This window comes from Ranitomeya imitator, chromosome 8 (assembly GCF_032444005.1).
Source record: "Ranitomeya imitator isolate aRanImi1 chromosome 8, aRanImi1.pri, whole genome shotgun sequence".
Taxonomy (NCBI): Eukaryota; Metazoa; Chordata; class Amphibia; order Anura; family Dendrobatidae; genus Ranitomeya; species Ranitomeya imitator.
In genome coordinates this window covers 203,665,204-203,690,137 of record NC_091289.1, presented here as the reverse complement: position 1 = coordinate 203,690,137, position 24,934 = coordinate 203,665,204, and the positions used below count along the sequence as shown (strand labels likewise).

At 57.2% G+C, this 24,934-nt stretch overlaps 1 protein-coding gene across 1 annotated transcript in view; it reads right to left on the bottom strand.

Annotated features, from left to right (window-relative positions):
- Window positions 1-5,061: 5,061 nt before the first annotated feature.
- LURAP1 (leucine rich adaptor protein 1) overlaps window positions 5,062-24,934 on the bottom strand; it is a 40,493-nt gene continuing 20,620 nt past the window's right edge. Inside the window, exon 2 of the mRNA XM_069735877.1 lies at window positions 5,062-7,422. Coding sequence (XP_069591978.1) covers window positions 6,958-7,422 — 465 coding nt within the window. The 3' untranslated portion in view covers window positions 5,062-6,957. The remainder of the gene's footprint in view (window positions 7,423-24,934) is intronic.

The window sequence follows — 24,934 nt, the reverse complement described above, 5'->3', positions numbered from 1 at the left end:
TTAAGGACCTATAACTCTGCCCTTCACCTCGCCAAACAGACCTACTTCACCACCCTGATCTCCGCACTATCCAACAACCCCAAGAAACTTTTTGACACCTTTCACTCCCTCCTCAGGCCAAAAGCACAAGCCCCTATCACAGACCTTTGTGCTGATGACCTGGCCTCCCACTTTATAGAGAAAATAGACAATATCCGTCAGGAAATCCGCTCCCAATCACTGAGTTCAGTGACTCCCATCCCTCCCCTCATTGCCCCTGGCTCACTCTCCACATTCGATCCATCACAGAAGTCTCCAAGCTCCTCTCCTCTTCTTGTCCGACTACAGGCACTACTGACCCCATTTCCTCACATCTCCTCCAGTCTCTCTCTCCAGTCGTCACTACTCACCTAACTACAGTTTTTAATCTCTCCCTCTCCTCTGGCATTTTCCCCTCCTCCTTCAAACACTCTATCATTACTCCATTACTAAAGAAACCCACCCTCTCCCATCCTGCACAAACAACTACAGACCAGTCTCCAATCTCCCCTTCATCTCTAAACTCTTGGAGCGCCTGATATACTCCCGCCTTACCCGTTACCTCTCCACTCACTCCCTCCTAGACCCTTCACAGTCTGGTTTCCGCCCCCTACATTCGACAGAAACTGCACTCATCAAAGTGACCAATAACCTTCTGACAGCAAAACGTAACGGTGACCACTCTCTGCTGATTCTTCTCGACCTTTCTGCAGCTTTCGACACTGTTGACCACCCTCTCTTACTCTCTAGGCCCCAGTCACTTGGCATTAAGGATACTGCTCTCTCCTGGTTCTCCTCCTATCTTTCTGACCGCTCCTTCAGTGTTCTGTTCTCTGGCTCCACTTCATCTCCTCTTCCTCTCACTGTCGGGGTACCCCAGGGCTCAGTCCTTGGCCCCCTTCTCTTCTCCCTCTACACAGCCCCAATTGGACAGACCATCAGCAGATTTGGCTTTCAGTACCATCTTTATGCCGATGACACACAACTATACACATCATCCCCTGACCTTACTCCCACTGTACTACAGAACACCACTGACTGTCCGCAGTCTCCAACATCATGTCCGCTCTCTATCTGAAACTCAACCTCTCCAAAACTGAACTCTGTTATGAACAGGTGATTCAGAACCACAATGGACCTAGTGGTTAAGAGCACACAAAGTGACCTGATAGTTACTAACATAGGACGAGCTCTGAGACGTGGGAACTCTGCTGACCGCAATCCCTAATCCTATCATACCACACTAGAGGTAGCCGTGGATTGCGCCTAACGCTCCCTATGCAACTCGGCACAGCCTGAGAAACTAGCTAGTCCTGAAGATAGAAAAATAAGCCTACCTTGCCTCAGAGAAATTCCCCAAAGGAAAAGGCAGCCCCCAACATATAATGACTGTGAGTTAAGATGAAAATACAAACACAGAGATGAAAGAGATTTTAGCAAAGTGAGGCCCGACTTACTGAATAGACCGAGGATAGTAAAGATAGCTTTGCGGTCGGCACAAAAACCTACAACCACGCAGAGGGCGCAAAAAGACCCTCCGCACCGAGTAACGGTACGGAGGTGCTCCCTCTGCATCTCAGAGCTTCCAGCAAGCAAGAAAAACCAATATAGCAAGCTGGACAGAAAATATAGCAAACAAAAGTAACACAAGCAAAACTTAGCTTATGCAGGGCAGACAGGCCACAAGAACGATCCAGGAGAAAGCAAGACCAATACTGGAACATTGACTGGAGGCCAGGGACAAAGAACTAGGTGGAGTTAAATAGAGCAGCACCTAACGACTTAACCTCGTCACCTGAGGAAGGAAACTCAGAAGCCGAAGCCCCACTCACATCCACCAGAGGAAGCTCATAGACAGAACCAGCCGAAGTACCACTCATGACCACAGGAGGGAGCTTGACCACAGAATTCACAACAGAACTCCTTCTGCTCCCGCCATCTACTAACCTCCCTAAATCTGACATTTTCCTCTCCGTGGGTGGCACCATAATAACACCCCGGCAGCAGGCGCGCTGTCTGGGTGTTATGTTTGACTCCGATCTCTCCTTCACCTCCCATATACAATCTCTTGCCCGCTCGTGCCGCTTACACCTAAAGAACATCTCTAGAATCCGCCCTTTTCTCACCATGGAAACAACAAAAACCCTCACTGTCGCCCTGATCCACTCCCGCTTGGACTACTGCAACTCTCTATTAATTGGCCTCTCCCTCACGCAACTTTCCCCTCTCCAGTCTATCCTTAATGCAGCAGCCAGGGTCGTCCATCTGGCTAATCGTTACTCGGACGCGTCCGCTCTTCGCCAGTTGAATGGCTGCCCATTAATTACAGGATACAATTCAAAGTACTTGTTCTCACCCACAAAGCTCTCCACAGTGCGGCCCCCCTTACATCTCCTCCCTCATTTCTGTCTATCGGCCTAACAGACCACTGCGCTCTGCAAATGACTGACGACTAACCTCTGCACTAATCCGTACCTCCCACTCCCGACTACAAGACTTCTCCCGTGCTGCGCCAATCCTCTGGAATGCTCTACCAAGAAATTAGGACCATCCACAATTTGCATAGTTTTAGGCGCTCGCTCAAAACACATTTGTTGAGAGCGGCCTATCACGTTCACTAATCAAAGTTATGTTATGTTTGTGTGTGTGTAGCCCATTCACTATCTCCATCTATCCACCAACCCCTGAAGATGGCTGGACCATCATTGTAAATACATCATTGTAAATACTCACCTGTGCTTTGTATCTCCCCCACCTCATTGTAGATTGTAAGCTCTCACGAGCAGGGGCGGATTATTGTGCTTTAATTATTCTATTGTTAACGTTGTTACTGTTTGTGTTTGAAACTGTTAAACTGTAAAGCGCTGCGGAATATGTTGGCGCTATATGAATAAAGATTATTATTATTGGAGTATGTATGGAGTATTTTTTTTTTCTTCATTCAACGCATTAGCCGGATGATGGGACTACTACTGTTCCATCATCGGCTAATGTGTCAATCACTGTCAGTGTAGTAGGCATCGTCCGATCGGACTTGTAGTCCCATCGGACGATGCCCGCACTGAGACACGCCGCAGAGACCCCGCACAGACACCCCGCCCGGCCGGCAGAGACCCCCGCATGCCCCGCACACCCCTGCAGACCCCGCTGCAGAGACCCCCGCACGCCCGAGACCCCAACCACCGCAGAGACCCCGCCCACCGCAGACACCCCGCCCGCCGCAGAGACACCTCACACACCTAGCAGAGACCCCCCGCATGCCCCGCACGGCTGGCAGAGACCCCCGCACAGACCCCGCCCACCGCACAGAGACCCTGCCCACCCCACAGAGACCCCGCCCGCCGCAGAGACCCCGCCCCGCAGAGACTCCCAGCACGCCGCACAGACCCCAGAGAGCCCCGGTAGGCAGGTACACATCCCTGGCAGGCCCGCACAGACACTCACAGTGTCCGCCCACGCACCACCCACACTCTTCCCCCCTATGGAACAGGATGTTTAAGGACAGAAAGGGCTTATTTACATTCCGATATTTGTGTCCCATTGACTTGCATGGGTATCGGTATCAGCGAGATACGATATTTTTGGGATATCGGCCGATCCAATCCGATACTTCTGGGTATCGGAAGGTATCGCTCAAATCTAGTCAGGAGCAATGTCGGTGTTAGTCTGGTATGTGCTGTTGTGCAGAGCAGAGGCCTGCAGAGCGCTGGCTGTGTGTGTGAAGCAGCACAGGCCAGCAGAGCCAGCAGCTATGGCAGTGCAATAACCTGGCACCCGCAGCGTACACAGCGATGCAAGTCTTCCATGGTAACTGGTCTTGGATCTGGACAGTCCTGTGCCCAAAAGAGGACTGGCATGAGTAACGATTGCAAACAGGTGGATATGGTGCCTGGCTGCTATCCGGAGGATATCCTGGGCTGTGTGAGTAAAAAATCTGTGATACAGAGGGTGCAGGACACCCACGGGAACTTGTCAGAGGAAGACTGGCGTGTGTAGCGTCTGCAACAGAAGGCTGTGTATGGAGACTGTAATATGGCGTGCGGTCGCCCCAAGGATACTGGACAAGGAGAGGTCTGGCGTGTTTAGGGACTGCAATCTAAAAGCCATATGTGTAGTGCTATGAAACAGGCACTGAGATGAGATGCAACTGTGTGCATTGAACTTTGATCTCGAGTACTATAAAATGCTATGCACCTATGTGTGTATGAAGTAACACATTAAAGAGACTTTTGTGTTTGAACTTTGTGGGTCACTGCCTCTTCACTGCGCATGGTGCTACCGCAGCTTATAAGAAGCGAGTCTTCTCGATGATTTGGGGGGGCGAGGCTCGTCGATGATTCTGGGGACGAGTCTTGTCAGTGATTCTCATCAGTGATTCTGGGGGGCGAGTCTTGTCAGTGATTCTCATCGGTGATTCTGGGGGGCGAGTCTCCTCAGTGATTCTCATCGGCATTTCTCGTCGGTGATTCTGGGAGGCGAGTCTCGTCGGCGATTCTCAACGTTGATTGTAGAGGGCGAGTCTCATCGGCATTTCTCGTCGGTGATTCTGGGGGGGACAAGTCTCGTCGGTGATTCTGGGGGGTGATCCTGGGGGGCGAGTCTCATCGGCAATTCTCGTCGGTGATTTTGGGGGGGCGAGTCTAGTCGGTGATTACATAGTAACATAGTTAGTAAGGCCGAAAAAAGACATTTGTCCATCCAGTTCAGCCTATATTCCATCATAATAAATCCCCAGATCTACGTCCTTCTACAGAACCTAATAATTGTATGATACAATATTGTTCTGCTCCAGGAAAACATCCAGGCCTCTCTTGAACTGAGTTCTTGAACCCCTTGACTGAATTCTCATCGGCATTTCTCGTCGGTGATTCTGGGGGGGACGAGTCTCGTCGGTGATTCTGGGGGGTGATCCTGGGGGGCGAGTCTCGTCGGTGATTCTGGGTGGCGAGCCGCATCGGTGATTCTGGGGGGGGGGGGGGGCGAGTCTCGTCGGTGATTCTAGGGGACGAGTCTCATCAGTGACTCCTCATTTTTCTCGTTCGATTTCTTTCATTTTAGTTTATTTTTTTTATTCACTTTTCACACAAAGGACAGAAAATTGTGCAGGAAATGAGTAGACCCCCGACTGTACAGAGCGCCCCTCTGCACAGAAGACCTCTCAAAATCTATACATTTCTACTATTGTTCTTTTATAAAGGGTCATGGAATATTTGGGTTTTTCTTGTCTCACACCCCCTCCCCCCCACACACCCAGGGATCTGGAATATTTTGGTGTCTCCCCTCCGAACCTGGAATACTTGGGTGCCTCCTGTTGCCTCGGGAACCTGGAATATTTGGGTATGTCCAGATCCCTGGGGCAGTTATAATGTTTGGGTGTCCCCTGTCCTACTCTCTACTCTAGGTATTGGGGGGTATGATGGGGGACACCCACATACTCCATATCCTTGAGGGGATGGGTTATTTGGCTGTGTAACCTTTCCCGGGACCTGGAGTATTTGGGTGTCCCATGTCAAAAAGCCCCCCATTGTAGAGGACAGTGCCCGCGGTTCAGCAGCCACCATCTGCTGTATGTGACACATACAGGTGGTCGCCCACCCTCTGCTGTATGTGACACGTACAGGTGGTCGACCACCCTCTGCTGTATGTGACACGTACAGGTGGTCGCCCACCCTCTGCTGTATGTGACACGTACAGGTGGTCGCCCACCCTCTGCTGTATGTGACACGTACAGGTGGTCGCCCACCCTCTGCTGTATGTGATAAATACAGGTGATCGCCCACCCTCTGCTGTATGTGACACGTACAGGCGATCATCCACCCTCTGCTGTGACACGTACAGGTGATCGCCCACCCTCTGTTGTATGTGATTGTACAGGCGATCATCCACCCTCTGCTGTATGTGACACGTACAGGTGATCCTTGGGGGGTATGATGGGGGACACCCAAATACTCTAAGCCCTTGGGGGGATGGGTTATTTGGCTGTAAAACCTTTCCCCCCCCCCCATTGTAGAGGACAGTGCCCGTGGCCACCATCTGCTGTATGTTACATGTACAGGTTATCGCCCCATCTGATGTATGTGACATGTACAGGTAATCACCCACCTTCTGCTGTATGTGAAACACACAGGTAATCGCCCACCCTCTGCTGTATGTTACACGTACAGGTGATCGCCCCATCTGATGTATATGACACGTACAGTTGATCGCACACCCTCTGCTGTATGTGACATGTACAGTTGATCGCCCACCCTCTGCTGTATGTGAAGCGTACAGGTGATCGCCCACCCTCTGCTGTATGTGACACGTACAGTTGATCGCCCACCCTCTGCTGTATGTGACACGTACAGGTGATCGCCCACCCTCTGCTGTATGTGAAGCGTACAGGTGATCGCCCACCCTCTGCTGTATGTGACACGTACAGGTGATCGCCCACCCTCTGCTGTGACACGTACAGGTGATCGCCCACCCTCTGCTGTGACACGTACAGGTGATCGCCCACCCTGTACTGTGACACGTACAGGTGATCGCCCCCTATCTGCTGTATGTGAAGCGTACACGTAATCGCCCCCATCCTGTGCGATGGCTCTGCCAGAAACATTTCCAGGTGCTGTACATCATTTATCTCCAAGGAGGAAAGAGCGCTCGGTTGACGCTGCAGCCATGTTGTCCTTATAGTTCCCATGGTGAAGGAGGTCAAGCGTCAAGATCCTGCTCCACCATCAGTGCTGTACATCTCTACAATCAGCGCCGTGCAGTCACACATTATTCCGTCTGTCCTTCACCATCAGATGTAACCGCTGCAGCAGCTATTTTGGAAAGTCTGTTCCTCACTGTCTTCTGTCTGCACACAGGCATGCCATGGCCGTTCTCCAATACGGTCTTTTCCCTACCTGCAGGAGGCGGAGCCCAGAGAACAATAAGGCTCCGCCCTAAACCGCGCTATAAAAATGTGACATCGTCCTGAGACTGCACCCAGCGCCAGTGGGCATCGTAAGCCCTCCTGCTGTGCCCAGTCCTGAGAGTGGGCTTCTCCTCCGGTCCTGGCTGGGATGAGGGGCCGTTGGTCATGTAATTGTCAGTGGTCAGCAGAGGGTGCTGTGGGGTGGACAACATAATGGGCTCACTGGTGCTCAGGCTATACTCATCCATGTCATCAGCCAGCGTGTCCAGGTAGCTGCCAATAGAGATGCTATCCAGCCGCTCTGCCGGATCCTGGAGGCTGTTCCAGCTGCTGCGCCGCGACGTCTCCCGACTACCGGCCAGACTGTACTGACTACTGGTCAGACTGCTGCAGCGACTGGTCAGCACCCCCTTCTCCTCCAGGATCCACTTCATCGCCTCGATCCCCTCGTTCAGTAGGAGCAACTGCTGCAGAATCTGTACATCAATGGCTCGCAGGCCGGCCTGTAGGAAAAAGAGAGAATCAGCGGCGTCCACACGTCCCGTGGTCTACTGCACAGTCCTGGGGGGAGGGAAAGAGGATCAGCGGAGGACGCAGGTCACGTGTCACTGCACAGTCCTGGGGGGAGGGAAAGAGGATCAGCGGAGGACACAGGTCACGTGTCACTGCACAGTCCTGGGGGTATGGAAAGACGATCAGCGGAGGACGCAGGTCACGTGTCACTGCACAGTCCTGGGGCGAGGGAAAGAGGATCAGCGGAGGACGCAGGTCAGGTGTCACTGCACAGTCCTGGGGGGAGGGAAAGAGGATCAGAGGAGGACACAGGTCACGTGTCACTGCACAGTCCTGGGGGGAGAGAAAGAGGATCAGCGGAAGACGCAGGTCACGTGTCACTGCACATTCCTGGGGGAGGGAAAGAGGATCAGCGGAGGACGCAGGTCACGTGTCACTGCACAGTCCTGGGGGGAGGGAAAGAGGATCAGAGGAGGACGCAGGTCAGGTGTCACTGCACAGTCCTGGGGGGTGGAAAAGAGGATCAGCGGAGGACGGAGGAAACGTGTCACTGCACAGTCCTAAGGGGAGGGAAAGAGGATCAGAGGAGGACGCAGGTAACGTGTCACTGCACAGTCCTGGGGGGAGGGAAAGAGGATCAGCGGAGGACGGAGGTCAGGTGTCACTGCACAGTCCTGGGGGGAGGGAAAGAGGATCAGAGGAGGACGCAGGTCAGGTGTCAATGCACAGTCCTGGGGGGAGGGAAAGAGGATCAGAGGAGGACGCAGGTCAGGTGTCACTGCACAGTCCTGGGGGGTGGGAAAGAGGATCAGTGGAGGACGCAGGTCACGTGTCGCTGCACAGTCCTAAGGGGAGGGAAAGAGGATCAGAGGAGGACGCAAGTCACGTGTCACTGCACAGTCCTGGGAGGAGGGAAAGAGGATCAGCGGAGGACGCAGGTCACGTGTCACTGCACAGTCCTAAGGGGAGGGAAAGAGGATCAGAGGAGGACGCAGGTCAGGTGTCACTGCACAGTCCTGGGAGAAGGGAAAGAGGATCAGCGGAGGACGCAGGTCAAGTGTCACTGCACAGTGCTGGGGAGAGGGAAAGAGGATCAGAGGAGGACGCAGGTCAGGTGTCACTGCACAGTCCTGGGAGGAGGGAAAGAGGATCAGCGGAGGACACAGGTCAGGTGTCACTGCACAGTCCTGGGGGGAGGGAAAGGGGATCAGAGGAGGACACAGGTCAGGTGTCACTGCACAGTACTGGGGAGAGGGAAAGAGGATCAGCGGAGGGGAGAGGGAAAGAGGATCAGCAGAGGACGCAGGTCACGTGTCACTGCACAGTCCTGGGGGGACGGAAAGAGGATCAGCGGAGGACACAAGTCACGTGTCACTGCACAGTCCTGGGGGGAGGGAAAGAGGACGCAGGTCACATGTCACTGCACAGTGCTGGGGAGAGGGAAAGAGGATCAGCGGAGGAAGCAGGTCACGTGTCCTACTGCACAGTCCTGGGGGAGAGGAAAAGAGGATCAGAGGAGGACGCAGGTCACATGTCCTACTGCACAGTCCTGGGGGGAGGGAAAGAGGATCAGCAGAGGACGCAGGTCACGTGTCACCGCACAGTCCTGGGGGGAGAGAAAGAGGATCAGCGGAGGACGCAGGTCACGTGTCACTGCACAGTCCTGGGGGGAGGGAAAGAGGATCAGCGGAGGACGCAGGTCACGTGTCACTGCACATTCCTGGGGGGAGGAAAAGAGGATCAGAGGAGGACGCAGGTCAGGTGTCACTGCACAGTCCTGGGGGGAGGGAAAGAGGATTAGCGGAGGAAGCAGGTCACGTGTCACTGCACAGTCCTGGGGGGAGGGAAAGAGGAACAGCGCAGGAAGCAGGTCACGTGTCACTGCACATTCCTGGGGGGAGGGAAAGAGGATCAGAGGAGGACGCAGGTCACTTGTCACTGCACAGTCCTGGGGGGAGGGAAAGAGGATCAGCAGAGGACGCAGGTCACGTGTCACCGCACAGTCCTGGGGGGAGAGAAAGAGGATCAGCGGAGGACGCAGGTCACGTGTCACTGCACAGTCCTGGGGGGAGGGAAAGAGGATCAGCGGAGGACGCAGGTCACGTGTCACTGCACATTCCTGGGGGGAGGAAAAGAGGATCAGAGGAGGACGCAGGTCAGGTGTCACTGCACAGTCCTGGGGGGAGGGAAAGAGGATTAGCGGAGGAAGCAGGTCACGTGTCACTGCACAGTGCTGGGGAGAGGGAAAGAGGATCAGCGGAGGAAGCAGGTCACTTGTCACTGCACAGTCCTGGGGGGAGGGAAAGAGGATCAGCGGAGGACACAGGTCAGGTGTCACTGCACAGTGCTGGGGGGAGGGAAAGAGGATCAGAGGAGGACGCAGGTCAGGTGTCACTGCAGTCCTAAGGGGAGGGAAAGAGCATCAGAGGAGGACGCAGGTCACGTGTCACTGCACAGTCCTGGGAGGAGGGAAAGAGGATGAGCGGAGGACACAGGTCAGGTGTCACTGCACAGTCCTGGGTGGTAGGAAAGAGGATCAGAGGAGGACGCAGGTAGTGTCACTGCAGTCCTAAGGGGAGGGAAAGAGGATCAGAGGAGGACGCAGGTCACGTGTCACTGCACAGTCCTGGGAGGAGGGAAAGAGGATCAGCGGAGGACGCAGGTCACGTGTCACTGCACAATCCTAAGGGGAGGGAAAGAGGATCAGAGGAGGACGCAGGTCAGGTGTCACTGCACAGTCCTGGGAGGAGGGAAAGAGGATCAGCGGAGGACGCAGGTCACGTGTCACTGCACAGTGCTGGGGAGAGGGAAAGAGGATCAGAGGAGGACGCAGGTCAGGTGTCACTGCACAGTCCTGGGAGGAGGGAAAGAGGATCAGCGGAGGACACAGGTCAGGTGTCACTGCACAGTCCTGGGGGGAGGGAAAGGGGATGAGAGGAGGACACAGGTCAGGTGTCACTGCACAGTGCTGGGGAGAGGGAAAGAGGATCAGCGGAGGACGCAGGTCACGTGTCACTGCACAGTCCTGAGGGGACGGAAAGAGGATCAGCGGAGGACGCAGGTCACGTGTCACTGCACAGTCCTGGGGGGAGGGAAAGAGGACGCAGGTCACGTGTCACTGCACAGTGCTGGGGAGAGGGAAAGAGGATCAGCGGAGGAAGCAGGTCACATGTCCTACTGCACAGTCCTGGGGGGAGGGAAAGAGGATCAGCGGAGTACGCAGGTCACGTGTCACTGCACAGTCCTGGGGGGAGGGAAAGAGGATCAGCGGAGGACGCAGGTCACGTGTCACTGCACATTCCTGGGGGGAGGAAAAGAGGATCAGAGGAGGACGCAGGTCAGGTGTCACTGCACAGTCCTGGGGGGAGGGAAAGAGGATCAGCGGAGGAAGCAGGTCACGTGTCACTGCACAGTCCTGGGGGGATGGAAAAAGGATCAGCGGAGGACGCAGGTCAGGTGTCACTGCACAGTGCTGGGGAGAGGGAAAGAGGATCAGCGGAGGAAGCAGGTCACTTGTCACTGCACAGTCCTGGGGGGAGGGAAAGAGAATCAGCGGAGGACACAGGTCAGGTGTCACTGCACAGTCCTGGGGGGAGGGAAAGAGGACGCAGGTCACGTGTCACTGCACAGTCCTGGGGGGAGGGAAGGAGTATCAGCGGAGGACGCAGGTCAGGTGTCACTGCACAGTGCTGGGGAGAGGGAAAGAGGATCAGAGGAGGAAGCAGGTCACGTGTCACTGCACAGTCCTGGGGGGAGGAAAAGAGGACGCAGGTCACGTGTCACTGCACAGTCCTGGGGGGAGGGAAAGAGGACGCAGGTCACGTATCACTGCACAGTGCTGGGGAGAGGGAAAGAGGATCAGCGGAGGAAGCAGGTCACGTGTCCTACTGCACAGTCCTGGGGGGAGGGAAAGAGGATCAGCGGAGGACGCAGGTCACATGTCACTGCACAGTGCTGGGGAGAGGAAAAGAGGATCAGAGGAGGACGCAGGTCACGTGTCACTGCACAGTGCTGGGGAGAGGAAAAGAGGATCAGCGGAGGACGCAGGTCACGTGTCACTGCACAGTCCTTGGGGGAGGGAAAGAGGATCAGCGGAGGACGCAGGTCACGTGTCACTGCACATTCCTGGGGGGAGGAAAAGAAGATCAGCGGAGGAAGCAGGTCACGTGTCACTGCACAGTGCTGGGGAGAGGAAAAGAGGATCAGCGGAGGACGCAGGTCACGTGTCACTGCACAGTCCTGGGGGGAGGGAAAGAGGATCAGCGGAGGACGCAGGTCACGTGTCACTGCACATTCCTGGGGGAGGGAAAGAGGATCAGCGGAGGACGCAGGTCACTTGTCACTGCACAGTCCTGGGGGGAGGGAAAGAGGATCAGCGGAGGACACAGGTCAGGTGTCACTGCACATTCCTGGGGGAGGGAAAGAGGATCAGAGGAGGAAGCAGGTCACGTGTCACTGCACATTCCTGGGGGGAGGAAAAGAGGATCAGAGGAGGACGCAGGTCAGGTGTCACTGCACAGTGCTGGGGGGAGGGAAAGAGGACGCAGGTCACGTGTCACTGCACAGTCCTGGTTGGAGGGAAAGAGGATCAGAGGAGGAAGCAGGTCACGTGTCACTGCACAGTGCTGGGGGGAGGGAAAGAGGACGCAGGTCACGTGTCACTGCACAGTCCTGGGAGGAGGGAAAGAGGACGCAGGTCACGTGTCACTGCACAGTCCTGGGGGGAGGGAAAGAGGACGCAGGTCACGTGTCACTGCACAGTGCTGGGGGGAGGGAAAGAGGATCAGAGGAGGAAGCAGGTCACGTGTCACTGCACAGTGCTGGGGGGAGGGAAAGAGGACGCAGGTCACGTGTCACTGCACAGTCCTGGGAGGAGGGAAAGAGGACGCAGGTCACGTGTCACTGCACAGTCCTGGGGGGAGGGAAAGAGGATCAGCGGAGGAAGCAGGTCACGTGTCACTGCACAGTCCTGGGGGGAGGGAAAGAGGATCAGAGGAGGAAGCAGGTCACGTGTCACTGCACAGTCCTGGGGGGAGGGAAAGAGGATCAGAGGAGGACGCAGGTCAGGTGTCACTGCACAGTCCTGGGGGGAGGGAAAGAGGACCCAGGTCACATGTCCTACTGCACAGTCCTGGGGGGAGGGAAAGGGGATCAGCGGCAGACGCAGGTCACGTGTCACTGCACAGTCCTGGGGGGAGGGAAAGAGGATCAGCGGAGGACGCAGGTCAGGTGTCACTGCACAGTGCTGGGGAGAGGAAAAGAGGATCAGCGGAGGACGCAGGTCACGTGTCACTGCACAGTCCTGGGAGGAGGGAAAGAGGATCAGCGGAGGACGCAGGTCACGTGTCACTGCACAATCCTAAGGGGAGGGAAAGAGGATCAGCGGCAGACGCAGGTCACGTGTCACTGCACATTCCTGGGGGGAGTAAAAGAGGATCAGCGGAGGACGCAGGTCACGTGTCACTGCACAATCCTGGGGGGAGGGAAAGAGGATCAGCGGAGGACGCAGGTCAGGTGTCACTGCACAGTGCTGGGGAGAGGGAAAGGGGATCAGCGGAGGACGCAGGTCACGTGTCACTGCACAGTGCTGGGGAGAGGGAAAGAGGATCAGCGGAGGACGCAGGTCACGTGTCACTGCACAGTCCTGGGGGGAGGGAAAGAGGATCAGCGGAGGACACAGGTCACGTGTCACTGCACAGTCCTGGGGGGACGGAAAGAGGATCAGCGGAGGACGCAGGTCACGTGTCACTGCACAGTCCTGGGGAGAGCGAAAGAGGACGCAGGTCACGTGTCACTGCACAGTGCTGGGGAGAGGGAAAGAGGATCAGAGGAGGACGCAGGTCACATGTCCTACTGCACAGTCCTGGGGGGAGGGAAAGAGGATCAGCAGAGGACGCAGGTCACGTGTCACCGCACAGTCCTGGGGGGAGGGAAAGAGGATCAGCGGAGTACGCAGGTCACGTGTCACTGCACAGTCCTGGGGGGAGGGAAAGAGGATCAGCGGAGGACGCAGGTCACGTGTCACTGCACATTCCTGGGGGAAGGAAAAGAGGATCAGAGGAGGACGCAGGTCAGGTCTCACTGCACAGTCCTGGTGGAGGGAAAGAGGATCAGCGGAGGAAGCAGGTCACGTGTCACTGCACAGTCCTGGGGGGAGAAAGAAAGGATCAGCGGAGGACGCAGGTCAGGTGTCACTGCACAGTGCTGGGGAGAGGGAAAGAGGATCAGCGGAGGAAGCAGGTCACTTGTCACTGCACAGTCCTGGGGGGAGGGAAAGAGGATCAGCGGAGGACACAGGTCAGGTGTCACTGCACAGTCCTGGGGGGAGGGAAAGAGGACGCAGGTCACGTGTCACTGCACAGTCCTGGGGGGAGGGAAGGAGGATCAGCGGAGGACGCAGGTCAGGTGTCACTGCACAGTGCTGGGGAGAGGGAAAGAGGATCAGAGGGGGAAGCAGGTCACGTGTCACTGCACAGTCCTGGGGGGAGGGAAAGAGGACGCAGGTCACGTGTCACTGCACAGTCCTGGGGGGAGGGAAAGAGGACGCAGGTCACGTGTCACTGCACAGTGCTGGGGAGAGGGAAAGAGGATCAGCGGAGGAAGCAGGTCACGTGTCCTACTGCACAGTCCTGGGGGGAGGGAAAGAGGATCAGAGGAGGACGCAGGTCACGTGTCACTGCACAGTGCTGGGGAGAGGAAAAGAGGATCAGAGGAGGACGCAGGTCACGTGTCACTGCACAGTGCTGGGGAGAGGAAAAGAGGATCAGCGGAGGACGCAGGTCACGTGTCACTGCACAGTCCTGGGGGGAGGGAAAGAGGATCAGCGGAGGACGCAGGTCACGTGTCACTGCACAGTCCTGGGGGGAGGGAAAGAGGATCAGCGGAGGACGCAGGTCACGTGTCACTGCACATTCCTGGGGGGAGGAAAAGAGGATCAGAGGAGGACGCAGGTCAGGTGTCACTGCACAGTCCTGGGGGGAGGGAAAGAGAATCAGCGGAGGAAGCAGGTCACGTGTCACTGCACAATCCTGGGGGGAGGGAAAAAGGATCAGCGGAGGACGCAGGTCAGGTGTCACTGCACAGTGCTGGGGAGAGGGAAAGAGGATCACCGGAGGAAGCAGGTCATGTGTCACTGCACAGTCCTGGGGGGAGGGAAAGAGGACGCAGGTCACGTGTCACTGCACAGTCCTGGGGGGAGGGAAGGAGGATCAGCGGAGGAAGCAGGTCACATGTCAATGCACAGTGCTGGGGAGAGGGAAAGAGGATCAGAGGAGGAAGCAGGTCACGTGTCACTGCACAGTCCTGGGGGGAGGGAAAGAGGATCAGCGGAGGACACAGGTCAGGTGTCACTGCACAGTCCTGGGGGGAGGGAAAGAGGACGCAGGTCACGTGTCACTGCACAGTCCTGGGGGGAGGGAAGGAGGATCAGCGGAGGACGCAGGTCAGGTGTCACTGCACAGTGCTGGGGAGAGGGAAAGAGGATCAGAGGGGGAAGCAGGTCACGTGTCACTGCACAGTCCTGGGGGGAGGGAAAGAGGACGCAGGTCACGTGTCACTGCACAGTCCTGGGGGGAGGGAAAGAGGACGCAGGTCACGTGTCACTGCACAGTGCTGGGGAGAGGGAAAGAGGATCAGCGGAGGAAGCAGGTCACGTGTCCTACTGCACAGTCCTGGGGGGAGGGAAAGAGGATCAGAGGAGGACGCAGGTCACGTGTCACTGCACAGTGCTGGGGAGAGGAAAAGAGGATCAGAGGAGGACGCAGGTCACGTGTCACTGCACAGTGCTGGGGAGAGGAAAAGAGGATCAGCGGAGGACGCAGGTCACGTGTCACTGCACAGTCCTGGGGGGAGGGAAAGAGGATCAGCGGAGGACGCAGGTCACGTGTCACTGCACAGTCCTGGGGGGAGGGAAAGAGGATCAGCGGAGGACGCAGGTCACGTGTCACTGCACATTCCTGGGGGGAGGAAAAGAGGATCAGAGGAGGACGCAGGTCAGGTGTCACTGCACAGTCCTGGGGGGAGGGAAAGAGAATCAGCGGAGGAAGCAGGTCACGTGTCACTGCACAATCCTGGGGGGAGGGAAAAAGGATCAGCGGAGGACGCAGGTCAGGTGTCACTGCACAGTGCTGGGGAGAGGGAAAGAGGATCACCGGAGGAAGCAGGTCATGTGTCACTGCACAGTCCTGGGGGGAGGGAAAGAGGACGCAGGTCACGTGTCACTGCACAGTCCTGGGGGGAGGGAAGGAGGATCAGCGGAGGAAGCAGGTCACATGTCAATGCACAGTGCTGGGGAGAGGGAAAGAGGATCAGAGGAGGAAGCAGGTCACGTGTCACTGCACAGTCCTGGGGGGAGGGAAAGAGGATCAGAGGAGGACGCAGGTCACGTGTCACTGCACAGTGCTGGGGAGAGGAAAAGAGGATCAGCGGAGGACGCAGGTCACGTGTCACTGCACAGTCCTGGGGGGAGGGAAAGAGGATCAGCGGAGGAAGCAGGTCACGTGTCACTGCACAGTCCTGGGGGGAGGGAAAAAGGATCAGAGGAGGAAGCAGGTCACGTGTCACTGCACATTCCTGGGGGGAGGAAAAGAGGATCAGAGGAGGACGCAGGTCAGGTGTCACTGCACAGTCCTGGGGGGAGGGAAAGAGGATCAGCGGAGGAAGCAGGTCACGTGTCACTGCACAGTCCTGGGGGGAGGGAAAGAGGATCAGCGGAGGACGCAGGTCACGTGTCACTGCACAGTGCTGGGGAGAGGAAAAGAGGATCAGCGGAGGACGCAGGTCACGTGTCACTGCACAGTCCTGGGGGGAGGGAAAGAGGATCAGCGGAGGAAGCAGGTCACGTGTCACTGCACAGTCCTGGGGGGAGGGAAAAAGGATCAGAGGAGGAAGCAGGTCACGTGTCACTGCACATTCCTGGGGGGAGGAAAAGAGGATCAGAGGAGGACGCAGGTCAGGTGTCACTGCACAGTCCTGGGGGGAGGGAAAGAGAATCAGCGGAGGAAGCAGGTCACGTGTCACTGCACAGTCCTGGGGGGAGGGAAAGAGGATCAGCGGAGGACGCAGGTCACATGTCACTGCACAGTGCTGGGGAGAGGAAAAGAGGATCAGAGGAGGACGCAGGTCACGTGTCACTGCACAGTGCTGGGGAGAGGAAAAGAGGATCAGCGGAGGACGCAGGTCACGTGTCACTGCACAGTCCTTGGGGGAGGGAAAGAGGATCAGCGGAGGACGCAGGTCACGTGTCACTGCACATTCCTGGGGGGAGGAAAAGAAGATCAGCGGAGGAAGCAGGTCACGTGTCACTGCACAGTGCTGGGGAGAGGAAAAGAGGATCAGCGGAGGACGCAGGTCACGTGTTACTGCACAGTCCTGGGGGGAGGAAAAGAGGATCAGCGGAGGACGCAGGTCACGTGTCACTGCACATTCCTGGGGGAGGGAAAGAGGATCAGCGGAGGACGCAGGTCACTTGTCACTGCACAGTCCTAGGGGGAGGGAAAGAGGATCAGCGGAGGACACAGGTCAGGTGTCACTGCACATTCCTGGGGGAGGGAAAGAGGATCAGAGGAGGAAGCAGGTCACGTGTCACTGCACATTCCTGGGGGGAGGAAAAGAGGATCAGAGGAGGACGCAGGTCAGGTGTCACTGCACAGTGCTGGGGGGAGGGAAAGAGGACGCAGGTCACGTGTCACTGCACAGTCCTGGGGGAGGGAAAGAGGATCAGAGGAGGAAGCAGGTCACGTGTCACTGCACAGTGCTGGGGGGAGGGAAAGAGGACGCAGGTCACGTGTCACTGCACAGTCCTGGGAGGAGGGAAAGAGGACGCAGGTCACGTGTCACTGCACAGTCCTGGGGGGAGGGAAAGAGGATCAGCGGAGGAAGCAGGTCACGTGTCACTGCACAGTCCTGGGGGGAGGGAAAGAGGATCAGAGGAGGACGCAGGTCAGGTGTCACTGCACAGTCCTGGGGGGAGGGAAAGGGGATCAGCGGCGGACGCAGGTCAGGTGTCACTGCACATTCCTGGGGGGAGTAAAAGAGGATCAGCGGAGGACGCAGGTCAGGTGTCACTGCACAGTGCTGGGGAGAGGAAAAGAGGATCAGCGGAGGACGCAGGTCACGTGTCACTGCACAGTCCTGGGAGGAGGGAAAGAGGATCAGCGGAGGACGCAGGTCACGTGTCACTGCACAATCCTAAGGGGAGGGAAAGAGGATCAGCGGCGGACGCAGGTCACGTGTCACTGCACATTCCTGGGGGGAGTAAAAGAGGATCAGCGGAGGACGCAGGTCACGTGTCACTGCACAATCCTGGGGGGAGGGAAAGAGGATCAGCGGAGGACGCAGGTCAGGTGTCACTGCACAGTGCTGGGGAGAGGGAAAGAGGATCAGCGGAGGACGCAGGTCACGTGTCACTGCACATTCCTGGGGGAAGGAAAAGAGGATCAGCGGAGGAAGCAGGTCACGTGTCACTGCACAGTCCTGGGGGGAGGGAAAGAGGATCAGAGGAGGAAGCAGGTCACGTGTCACTGCACAGTCCTGGGGGGAGGGAAAGAGGATCAGCGGAGGAAGCAGGTCACGTGTCACTGCACAGTCCTGGGGGGAGGGAAAGAGGATCAGAGGAGGACGCAGGTCAGGTGTCACTGCACAGTCCTGGGGGGAGGGAAAGGGGATCAGCGGCGGACGCAGGTCAGGTGTCACTGCACATTCCTGGGGGGAGTAAAAGAGGATCAGCGGAGGACGCAGGTCAGGTGTCACTGCACAGTGCTGGGGAGAGGAAAAGAGGATCAGCGGAGGACGCAGGTCACGTGTCACTGCACAGTCCTGGGAGGAGGGAAAGAGGATCAGCGGAGGACGCAGGTCACGTGTCACTGCACAATCCTAAGGGGAGGGAAAGAGGATCAGCGGCGGACGCAGGTCACGTGTCACTGCACATTCCTGGGGGGAGTAAAAGAGGATCAGCGGAGGACGCAGGTCACGTGTCACTGCACAATCCTGGGGGGAGGGAAAGAGGATCAGCGGAGGACGCAGGTCAGGTGTCACTGCACAGTGCTGGGGAGAGGGAAAGAGGATCAGAGGACGACGCAGGTCAGGTGTCACTGCACAGTCCTGGGGGGAGGGAAAGGGGATCAGCGGAGGACGCAGGTCACGTGTCACTGCACAGTGCTGGGGAGAGGGAAAGAGGATCAGCGGAGGACGCAGGTCACGTGTCACTGCACAGTCCTGGGGGGAGGGAAAGAGGATCAGCGGAGGACACAGGTCAGGTGTCACTGCACAGTCCTGGGGGGAGGGAAAGGGGATCAGAGGAGGACGCAGGTCAGGTCTCACTGCACAGTCCTGGTGGAGGGAAAGAGGATCAGCGGAGGACGCAGGTCACGTGTCACTGCACAGTCCTGGGGAGACCGAAAGAGGACGCAGGTCACGTGTCACTGCACAGTGCTGGGGAGAGGGAAAGAGGATCAGAGGAGGACGCAGGTCACATGTCCTACTGCACAGTCCTGGGGGGAGGGAAAGAGGATCAGCGGAGGACGCAGGTCACGTGTCACTGCACAGTCCTGGGGGGAGGGAAAGAGGATCAGCGGAGGACGCAGGTCACGTGTCACTGCACATTCCTGGGGGAAGGAAAAGAGGATCAGAGGAGGACGCAGGTCAGGTCTCACTGCACAGTCCTGGTGGAGGGAAAGAGGATCAGCGGAGGAAGCAGGTCACGTGTCACTGCACAGTCCTGGGGGGAGAAAGAAAGGATCAGCGGAGGACGCAGGTCAGGTGTCACTGCACAGTGCTGGGGAGAGGGAAAGAGGATCAGCGGAGGAAGCAGGTCAGGTGTCACTGCACAGTCCTGGGGGGAGGGAAAGAGGATCAGCGGAGGACACAGGTCAGGTGTCACTGCACAGTCCTGGGGGGAGGGAAAGAGGACGCAGGTCACGTGTCACTGCACAGTCCTGGGGGGAGGGAAGGAGGATCAGCGGAGGACGCAGGTCAGGTGTCACTGCACAGTGCTGGGGAGAGGGAAAGAGGATCAGAGGAGGAAGCAGGTCACGTGTCACTGCACAGTCCTGGGGGGAGGGAAAGAGGACGCAGGTCACGTGTCACTGCACAGTCCTGGGGGGAGGGAAAGAGGATCAGAGGAGGACGCAGGTCACGTGTCACTGCACAGTGCTGGGGAGAGGAAAAGAGGATCAGAGGAGGACGCAGGTCACGTGTCACTGCACAGTGCTGGGGAGAGGAAAAGAGGATCAGCGGAGGACGCAGGTCACGTGTCACTGCACAGTCCTGGGGGGAGGGAAAGAGGATCAGCGGAGGACGCAGGTCACGTGTCACTGCACATTCCTGGGGGGAGGAAAAGAGGATCAGAGGAGGACGCAGGTCAGGTGTCACTGCACAGTCCTGGGGGGAGGGAAAGAGAATCAGCGGAGGAAGCAGGTCACGTGTCACTGCACAATCCTCGGGGGAGGGAAAAAGGATCAGCGGAGGACGCAGGTCAGGTGTCACTGCACAGTGCTGGGGAGAGGGAAAGAGGATCACCGGAGGAAGCAGGTCACGTGTCACTGCACAGTCCTGGGGGGAGGGAAAGAGGACGCAGGTCACGTGTCACTGCACAGTCCTGGGGGGAGGGAAGGAGGATCAGCGGAGGACGCAGGTCAGGTGTCAATGCACAGTGCTGGGGAGAGGGAAAGGGGATCAGAGGAGGAAGCAGGTCACGTGTCACTGCACAGTCCTGGGGGGAGGGAAAGAGGACGCAGGTCACGTGTCACTGCACAGTGCTGGGGAGAGGGAAAGAGGATCAGCGGAGGAAGCAGGTCACGTGTCCTACTGCACAGTCCTGGGGGGAGGGAAAGAGGATCAGAGGAGGACGCAGGTCACGTGTCACTGCACAGTGCTGGGGAGAGGAAAAGAGGATCAGAGGAGGACGCAGGTCACGTGTCACTGCACAGTGCTGGGGAGAGGAAAAGAGGATCAGCGGAGGACGCAGGTCACGTGTCACTGCACAGTCCTGGGGGGAGGGAAAGAGGATCAGCGGAGAAAGCAGGTCACGTGTCACTGCACAGTCCTGGGGGGAGGGAAAAAGGATCAGAGGAGGAAGCAGGTCACGTGTCACTGCACATTCCTGGGGGGAGGAAAAGAGGATCAGAGGAGGACGCAGGTCAGGTGTCACTGCACAGTCCTGGGGGGAGGGAAAGAGGATCAGCGGAGGAAGCAGGTCACGTGTCACTGCACAGTCCTGGGGGGAGGGAAAGAGGATCAGCGGAGGACGCAGGTCACGTGTCACTGCACAGTGCTGGGGAGAGGAAAAGAGGATCAGCGGAGGACGCAGGTCACGTGTCACTGCACAGTCCTGGGGGGAGGGAAAGAGGATCAGCGGAGGAAGCAGGTCACGTGTCACTGCACAGTCCTGGGGGGAGGGAAAAAGGATCAGAGGAGGAAGCAGGTCACGTGTCACTGCACATTCCTGGGGGGAGGAAAAGAGGATCAGAGGAGGACGCAGGTCAGGTGTCACTGCACAGTCCTGGGGGGAGGGAAAGAGGATCAGCGGAGGAAGCAGGTCACGTGTCACTGCACAGTCCTGGGGGGAGGGAAAGAGGATCAGCGGAGGACGCAGGTCACGTGTCACTGCACAGTCCTGGGGGGAGGGAAAGAGGACGCAGGTCACGTGTCACTGCACAGTCCTGGGGGGAGGGAAGGAGGACGCAGGTCACGTGTCACTGCACAGTGCTGGGGAGAGGGAAAGAGGATCAGCGGAGGAAGCAGGTCACGTGTCCTACTGCACAGTCCTGGGGGGAGGGAAAGAGGATCAGCGGAGGACGCAGGTCACGTGTCACTGCACAGTGCTGGGGAGAGGAAAAGAGGATCAGAGGACGACGCAGGTCACGTGTCACTGCACAGTGCTGGGGAGAGGAAAAGAGGATCAGCGGAGGACGCAGGTCACGTGTCACTGCACATTCCTGGGGGAGGGAAAGAGGATCAGCGGAGGACGCAGGTCACGTGTCACTGCACAGTCCTGGGGGGAGGAAAAGAGGATCAGCGGAGGAAGCAGGTCACGTGTCACTGCACAGTCCTGGGGGGAGGGAAAGAGGATCAGAGGAGGACGCAGATCACGTGTCACTGCACAGTGCTGGGGAGAGGAAAAGAGGATCAGCGGAGGACGCAGGTCACGTGTCACTGCACAGTCCTGGGGGGAGGGAAAGAGGATCAGCGGAGGACGCAGATCACGTGTCACTGCACATTCCTGGGGGAGGGAAAGAGGATCAGCGGAGGACGCAGGTCACTTGTCACTGCACAGTCCTGGGGGGCGGGAAAGAGGATCAGCGGAGGACACAGGTCAGGTGTCACTGCACAGTCCTGGGGGGAGGGAAAGAGGACGCAGGTCACGTGTCACTGCACAGTCCTGGGGAGAGGGAAAGAGGATCAACGGAGGACGCAGGTCAGGTGTCACTGCACAGTGCTGGGGAGAGGGAAAGAGGATCAGCGGAGGAAGCAGGTCACGTGTCCTACTGCACAGTCCTGGGGGAGGGAAAGAAGATCAGCGGAGGACGCAGGTCACATGTCACTGCACAGTGCTGGGGAGAGGAAAAGAGGATCAGAGGAGGACGCAGGTCAGGTGTCACTGCAGTGTCCTGGGGGGAGGGAAAGAGGATCAGCGGAGGACACAGGTCACGTGTCACTGCAAAGTCCTGGGGGGAGGGAAAGAGGATCAGAGGAGGACGCAGGTCAGGTGTCACTGCACAGTCTTGGGGGGAGGGAAAGAGGACGCAGGTCACGTGTCACTGCACAGTGCTGGGGAGAGGAAAAGAGGATCAGCGGAGGACGCAGGTCAGGTGTCACTGCAGTGTCCTGGGGGGAGGGAAAGAGGATCAGCGGAGGACGCAGGTCACGTGTCACTGCACATTCCTGGGGGGAGGGAAAGAGGATCAGCGGCGGACGCAGGTCACGTGTCACTGCACATTCCTGGGGGGAGGAAAAGAGGATCAGCGGAGGACGCAGGTCACATGTCACTGCACAGTCCTGGGGGGAGGGAAAAAGGATCAGCAGAGGACGCAGGTCACATGTCCTACTGCACAGTCCTGGGGGGACGTAAAGAGGATCAGCGGAGGCCGCAAGTGACATGTGTCACTGCACAGTCCTGGGGAGAGGGAAAGAGGATCAGTGGCGTCTACAGGTCACGTCTTACTGCAGCCAACAAATAAAGCCGCACTCTTTAGCGCTATAACATGTAAACATGACATTTGCATTACTGCTCTAGAAATGTGGAAACACTGAGAACTCAGCGCATAAATTGGCCGCTTCCTGTGCCCGGCAGCCACGATCAGGCGACTCTCGGAGCCGGGAACCTGCCTGTGTGAATCCTCTTAGGCTGCAGCCTCCATGTTTATTATTGCACAGTCCCGGGAGGAACCTACAGCGATCAGCAGCGTCCAGACCCTGAAGATGGGGGTAACTCTCCTGTCCTCGGATGCCCCCTGTCCTGGGGTGTAAGTAGCTGAGGCCAGTGTTTCGGGGGGCTGGTGATCCCATCCTATGGGTACAAATTGCTGAGCAGCCGCATCTGTGGTGACTGCGACCTCCGGGATCATTGTCACCGGGCCGGAGTGCAGAGTGGCCCCAACTAGCAGAGGGCCCAATGGCAGAGGCGCCCCCCCTCCTGACAGGGGGAGAGCCTCCTCTTATAATACACCGGAGGGGGGGGCTCCGCTTATGATACACTGGAGGGGAAAGCTCTGCTTATGATACACCAGGGGGGGGGGGGGGCTCTGCTTATGATACACCAGGGGGGGGGGGGGCTCTGCTTATAATACACTGGAGGGGGGCTCTGCTTATAATATACCGGGGGGGGGGCTCTGCTTATGATACACCAGAGGGGGGGCTATGCTTATAATAAACCGGAGGGGGGGGGGCTCTGATTAGAATACACCGGAGGGGGGGGCTCTGCTTATAATACACCGGAGGGGAAGGGCTCTTCTTATAATACACCGGAGGGGGGCTCCTTTTATAAGACACTGGAGGGGGAGCTCCTCTTATAATACACTGGAGGGGGGGGGGGGCTCCTAATAATACAATGGAGGGGGGGGCTCCTAATAATACACTGGAGGGGGGCTCCTCTTATACTACACTGGATGGGGGATCCTCTAATAATGGGGGGCTCCTCTTATAATACACTGGAGGGGGGGTGTAACGGGGCCTACCAATCTGGGGTACCTCTTTCAGTACCACCCCGTGTTTCAGGAGGTCCACTCTGCTTTGGCTGGAGTCTGAATGAAGGACGCTGGCTGGAATTCCTTGGTTACATGGACGCATATAAAAGATCACTGCTTCTCCACGTATTTCCAGTCTGACAACACTTTATTCACAGGACACAATATATCACACAGATACACAAGGCAGGCCAATAGAAAAGCGGCAGGCAAGACATTCATTACCATAGCCACAGGTGGCCGGAGCCTGCCGATATTTAATGTGGAAATTACAAAGGTGGTGGGGGGGCCGGACAAAAGGGGAATATCGTGTCCCCTCTGTCCAGGGGCGCAGCCTGTGGGCTGATGCATTTCACATGGAAACTATTATACATACATATACTGCATAACATATTCTTGGTGCTGGGGTTCTGTAACACGGCTCCCCTTTTCAGCGACGCGATCGGCATACACAGTCTGATCCTTAACGGATCGGTTTGGGGATGACCGAAGTTTATGGGGTTGGTACAAGTTCCGTTTGTCGACTTAGTCCATCGGCATTACCGTTTTGTTTGCCGGGTCTGTAGTGGATGGTGAAGTCCAGAGGTTGTAGGGCTAAACTCCACCGCAGTAATCTGGCGTTGTCTCCGGAGACCCGATTAAGCCAGACTAGGGGATTATGGTCCGTTAGGAGGGAAAACTGTCATCCATACAAATATGGTTGTAACTTTTTGAGTGCCCATACTATTGCCAGGTACTCCTTCTCGATGGCCGCATAGCTCACTTCACGGGGCAGTAGTTTCCGACTCAGGTAAGCTACCGGGTGTTCTTGGCCGTCCAGCCCGACTTGGCTCAGTACTGCCCCCAATCCAAACATAGAAGCGTCTGTGTGAACAAGGAAACGTTTAGTTGGATCGGGTGCAGCCAGTACAGGGGTATTGGTGAGGGCGTCCTTTAGCTGGCGGAAGGCTTCCTCACACTCTGGGGTCCAGGTTACCTGGCGGGGTTGGTTCTTACGGGTCAGATCAGTGAGGGGCTTGGCCACGCTGCTGTAATTGGGAACGAATTTCCTGTAATACCCCGCTGTCCCTAGAAACGCCATGACCTGGGTTTTAGTGCGTGGGGTGGGCCATTTAGCTATGGCCTCAATCTTGGCTGGTTCTGGTCTCTGTTTCCCACTTCCCACCCAATGCCCTAAATACTGAACCTCTGCTTTGCCCACGTGACACTTGTTTGGGTTCAGGGTGATTCCGGCCTTGTGGATCCTGTCCAATACTGTCTCTAGGTGATTTAGATGCTCTTCCCATTTCGCGCTGTAGATGGCGATGTCATCCAGGTAGGC